A 5,775-nucleotide genomic window follows, 5' to 3' on the forward strand; every position below is an offset into this window, starting at 1 on the left:
AAAATATACTTACACAGGCAGAGAAACATCAAGTTAAAGTAAGAAAGAAGTTAGGAAATACCACTTGAACACCTCACCATTCACATTTAAACATTTGTCAAAGTTGACAGCTTCTTTCCATCTGCCCAAAGCTAATTGGACTTTGTTATTCATCTTCAGATATGTGTCATCTATTGTTTACTTCCTGGACCAAATGTCTGTCCAGTATAACATTTTTGAACATCCATTTAAACAAATAGAACTCCAATCAAAATAGAAAAATGCAGACTCTTCCCAGTTTACAAAAAAAAGGCAAGAACTTTATTTTAAACAAATCCTCAGTTGTATAACATACCACATCCATATCTAAATCAAAAAAAAACCCATAACAATAAGAAGAATTCAAAGGAAATAGAGGGCTTCCATAAAAACACATTATCTGAATGCTACTCTTGCCTAGTGCTTCAGCTAAATGCACAGTGGGTGGGAAAGGTGGAGTATGGCACTTAAATCAATAAGAGCAACGAGAGGAAAATTGTCTCAGTCCAAACAACAGGTTTTTGAACCTTTGGTATATGTCTCAAATAAATATCCATAAACACATCTTAACCAATAATATTTACTTCCAGGTTTGTTAAGCCAGTGATTGTGTGCATGTGTGTGTGTTTCAAAAAATAACTGATGATATAATAAGTTGGGATTGATATGGGCTGATTAAGGTCTCTGGTGTGAGCACACAGGTAAGTTCAAACCATGGCAAAATGATGTGCAGCTGTGTAGCACAAAATTAGGTAAGAAATTATAGTAAGATCTACCAGTTAGAAATTCTGTGGCTTGAGTAGATAGCCTCCATTTCAACAACAACAACAGCAACAACAAAAACAAAACAAAACCCCACATATTTTAATTCTATCCACAGTCCATAATCTAGAAGGCAGAAATATCCCAAAGCTCATAAACACATGCTCAACAGTGAAATGACCATCTCACAGAAGTGTTGTTGAAATTCCCTCCCTCCCATCCCCCACCCCTAATAAACAGCACCAGTGCAATTTGAGTTTTAAAAAATTGGAAATATTGAGACATTCCTAAGGTTTTTTTTTAATGACTAAGATCCAGTCATAGGGGGCTCTACTGCAAACCTCTGCCCTGGCCAGTCTCCAAAAAGCACCCCACATAATTCCCTCTAGCTTGCAGATAAACTGTGTTAGGGCTAATGTAAGGCCAGATCAAGGGAAAAAGAAAAGCTGGCATGCTATCCTGGGTTTGAGGGAAAGGGGCATGCTGAAGGGGGAGAAATATCCTCCAGGATTTTTTTTTCTGCAGCCCAGGATAAAGGTATGTGCTGAGATGGGTCACAAATTTTATATCAATGAGTGTTTGACTCATGCCATTCACCAGAATACGGAGCTCAGCAGAGCTAATTCTTGCTTGGCAGCTACGCCAGTTCACTATTATCAGGAGCAGGAAGGGCCATTAAAGAAGAAGGCCCAAGGATGTCCAGCTTAGTTATCTTGTCACTCTACCCAATGGTCTCTGTAGAACTGATGGTGTGGCATGTGATGACAGTTCTACCTCGCCTCTTTGTTGATGAAGACCTCTTATTATCTGTATCCTAGACCTTCACAGTGAGCATCAGGCAAATGAAGGCAAACCTGTACACCCTCTAGACATCATCTGCCTTGGGGCTACTTGCACCCAGCAGGCCTTCCTCAAACCTGCTCTTTCACACATAGGCAGAGTCACTGGACTGAGTCCTGCCAAAATTGGGAACACTGACTCGAGGCAGGTCTTTGTTACGTATCTCATAGACTGACTTCCTCTTGGCCTGGGCTCCCCGGACAGCCAATTTGATCTTCCGCCATCCCAGATGGTTAAGTTCAGCCAGATTGAGCACCACACAAATGCCGCTCACAGCAAACATGAACACCAGAAAGACCGTCTTCTCGGTAGGTCTAGACACATAACATTCTACCTCCTTGATGCAGGGGTAGCGGTTGCATTCATACAACCCTGGGACACTGAAGCCATATAGAAAGTACTGGCCCACCAAAAATCCAATCTCCAGAGCATTTCGAAACACCACTTGGATGATGTAGAAGCGGGAGATACCTTCCTGTCTTCGGAGCTTGGACCTTGCTGCTGTGCGCAGCCCAGATGGATGTGGAGTTAGCTCTTTAACCTCTAAGCAATCTGGTTCTGTCTCCTTACTGGTGGTCTCTGTGTTCTGCAGCACCCCATTGACAATGGCATTTTGCAACTTCTTATCTTCTCGTTTGCTCCCTCCACTGCCCCCACCCCCAGTTCCTCCAGGTCCCCCTATAGATTCAGAAGGGTCTCTGTCCAGGGCTAGGAAGACAGTAGAGTACCGGCGTTCTCTCTGCTTGGCGGATTGGTGCACAGAATAGGTGATGAAACAGAGACTGGGGGTGCACACCATTATGATCTGGAAGACCCAGTAACGTATATGGGAGATGGGAAAGGCGCGGTCATAGCAGGCCTGGTTACAGCCGGGCTGCAGGGTGTTGCACACAAACATGGTCTGCTCATCATCGTACACCGTCTCCCCTACAATGGCCACAATGAGTATCCGGAAGATCACCACCACAGTCAACAGGATCCTGAGCAGAGGAAGAGGAGGGGGGAGAAAGGTTCTCATAGGCTAAGTCATTGATGGAAAGTCCCTGTTCTTTGCTTTCTGTTTCAGGGCTTACCAGTCCTTGAACAGGGGAGCTGTCCACTCTTGAGTGGTACTGAACTGAGAGCCTAGAAAACAATTTTCATCTCTTCCTTTTCTGCTTGGTGCTGGTAAGCTTGGAATATTTCATATTACAAGGATCTCACATCTACACAATTTCATACAATGTTTATGCCCCTTTTGTAGCATATATTTCCTTTTGTTATATATATATATATATATTTCAGCTCTATGTAAAGAACGTCTAGAGACTCTAAACACACCTTAACTCTGGCAAATGCATGCAGAATCCTTCATAGAGGAATTGTGTTTGAAGGTCTATACCTAGGGTGAGTATTAATCTTTAGATGTGTATGTCCTAGTCTCAACATGTAGAACTTAATTCTCTATAGAAACAGTTATGAATACAAAATTCACATGTCTACAAACAAATAGGTAGCTCCAGGTAGCTATAAATATGAATAAACATCCATATACATGTATGTGTATATAAATATATACATATAGATATGTTCACAAGAAGAAGACAGCTATGTGTGTGGCTCTCTGACACTAAGTTTTAACAGAGAACATGGTCTAGCTTAATAAATATCTGTTAAAGAATGGTGCATCTGCTGTGATGTGCAAATCCATCTCCCCACTTGCCCTTCTCTGTCCAAATGCAATTCTGCCTTCCTTGTAGATTCTATTTAGGGAACCAGATGGAGATTGGCGCTGACTCCGGAGAGTGGGGGTACCAGGACTGAGTCCACAAGTCCTTTTCTGATGAGGGAAGTGTGAATCCCCTCCCCCCTGTGGTGCTTTATAGAGAAAGTATGGGGGAGCTGGTCAGGAGTGACTGGAGGAGGGGGGCGTCACTGGGCGTCGGGTAATCCCTTAATGCAGGCAACACTGGCTCTTGGACAGAGGTTGGGGAGGAGGCAGAGGGCTTGCTGGGGGGGAGGGGTCTGGGGGTCTTTAGAGACAGAAGAAGGTATCCCCAAGGGCCGCCCGACGGGCCGCTGACGGCTGGCTTGGTGCCCTTACCTCCCAATCATAGTGGAGTGCTGCTGCACCGCGGCTTCCAGCAGCCTCTCCAAGATGGTCCATTCCCCCATCGCTGTGCATCCGGAGGCAGCAGACAAAGACTGGGCAGTATCGGGCACGTTCTTGGTCCTGGCCCCTCCCCGGGCCGCACCTCCTGACAGGGAGCGAATTGCCCCCAATTAAAGAAGCAAAAAAAATTGTTTTAAAAAAAAATTCACGAGGCCCTCCCCCTTTATTGCACTTAAAAGAGGGGAGTAGGGGGAAGCAATCTATGTGCGTCCCAACCAATGGAGCTGCTGGCGCGGTGCGGAAGAGCTGGACAGCACCTCGGTGCCGTCCGGGGGTCAGGTGGACTCCCGCAGTCTCCCGGCGAGGGGCGGGGCTGGGTGGCAGCGTGCAGGTGGCCGAGCTCCTGCCCGCGGGAGACCGGTGTCTGCGCCGCGGTCCCCGCGATCTTGCGATCTGAGGGAGGGTCCGCGCACCGACCCCAGCGCCTGTCACTGGAGCGGGCACCTGGCGCTCCCGCGCTGCGGCGCGCAGAGCTGGCTGCGGGGCTGGGAAATCCGCGGCCACCGCCTCTAATCCGCCCTTAAGTAGTCTCCGCCTGCGTCACGCCAGGTCGGCGGAGGGGAGCAGAGCGCGGCGTGCCGCTGTCGCCGAGCGTCGGAGCCCGAGGGGCCGCGGCCGCGCGCCGCGGGGGGGAGGAGACGGTCTGGAGTCCCCCGCTGCGCCGGGGATGGGGAGACGGAGGACTGCAGCGCCCCTTGGGGCTTCTGAGGCGCCCAGGTAACCTCACCTGGCCGCCGGCCTCCCGCAGGAAGAACAGACACGTTGGTGAGTGAGGATGGACTCGAGTAGATGGCTTAGCTTGTCCCTGTGTGTCCCTCACCTTTAGCTTTGGGCCTTCTGAGATACCACTAAAATTCCTTTTCTAATGGTGATGGGGGAAGGGAGTTTTTAGCCCTTACCGGGAGAGGACAGCCGCCTGCGAGAGTGCTGCAGAGGGTCCCGACTTCGGTGTGTGGATCAGGTGCTGAGGTGCGGAATACCTAATGAGACTCCCTGCTGGCTGACGCCTAAATGCAGGTGTGAAGGTGTTCTGAGCAGGAAGGTCTGGGTACAAAGTATTTACCAACCAAACAGGTGCCTAGCAGCGAGCGAGAGGCCGTATTGCGTTCTCATTTCGCCCAGCACAGATTAGGAGGCCGTGATTTCATTTGCACGTAACTGATGGGAGTAGGGGATACTAGTTAGGTCAGCACGGCTGTCCAGCCTGGATTTAAGGGGACCCAGACCCAGTGTTTATCTAGCAGAAACAGCAGCTCACAATCTCACCCCACCCCCACTCTCCTTATTCAGCCTTCGCTTTCCTCCCTCCCCCAAGGAACAGATTCTAGAATCAGTCTTAAAATTTACATTTTGTTGTCAGTTCCGTCTACAGCATCTACTTAATTGGTCCCAGGAAAATTGAGACGATCACACCAGGCTGCTAATTAACGTAGGGTCAATTTTAGGAGACACCAAAGTTGGGAGGTGTCATATGAATGTACCAAAAGCACAATGAGTAAGGTGTTGTCATCCTTTCAAAAATATGACTGTGAAAGTGTTGCTAGCCGCTCTTAGGAATATAATGCAGCCTTAATTACCTACAGGGAACATACACATAGGCTACACCGGGATGTGCTTTTGATTCTAGAACAACTGAGTCGGTTGGGTATCTTGTGGCTCAAAGTCCCCACACATCCCCTTCTGCATGCATAATACTTAGAGACAGAACACAAGCTTGAGTACCAGAGGACCATTGCCCCAAGATTGTCTCTTGGGGTTGACACTTCTAGCTCAAGGACGAAGCTCTTCACTGAAGGTAGTAAAGGGTCTCACTAAAAATAATGGAGACATGAGTATCATATAAAGACAGTGTCATGGTTACAGTGGGGGTGGTTTCACTCTCTGCAGAAAAAAAAATTGTACAAGAGTGGAGACAGAAAGAGATCTTTGCAGTTAGTTAACAGATGGGATGGTGATTCCCTTATCTCAAGCGTGATGCACACTCCCAGGCTTCCTCTCACTCC

At 47.9% G+C, this 5,775-nt stretch overlaps 1 protein-coding gene across 1 annotated transcript; it reads right to left on the reverse strand.

Moving 5' to 3' along the window:
* Positions 1–273: 273 nt before the first annotated feature.
* Positions 274–4,259, reverse strand: Gjd2 (gap junction protein delta 2). The gene is made up of 2 exons (XM_028767136.1): positions 3,704–4,259; positions 274–2,600 (listed from the first exon to the last, which is right to left on the reverse strand). Exons 1-2 carry the CDS (start codon positions 3,772–3,774, stop codon positions 1,706–1,708), a joined length of 966 nt encoding a protein of 321 aa, XP_028622969.1. The 5' UTR covers positions 3,775–4,259; the 3' UTR covers positions 274–1,705.
* Positions 4,260–5,775: the final 1,516 nt, after the last annotated feature.

Source organism: Grammomys surdaster, unplaced genomic scaffold (assembly GCF_004785775.1).
Source record: "Grammomys surdaster isolate TR1022 unplaced genomic scaffold, NIH_TR_1.0 170, whole genome shotgun sequence".
Taxonomy (NCBI): Eukaryota; Metazoa; Chordata; class Mammalia; order Rodentia; family Muridae; genus Grammomys; species Grammomys surdaster.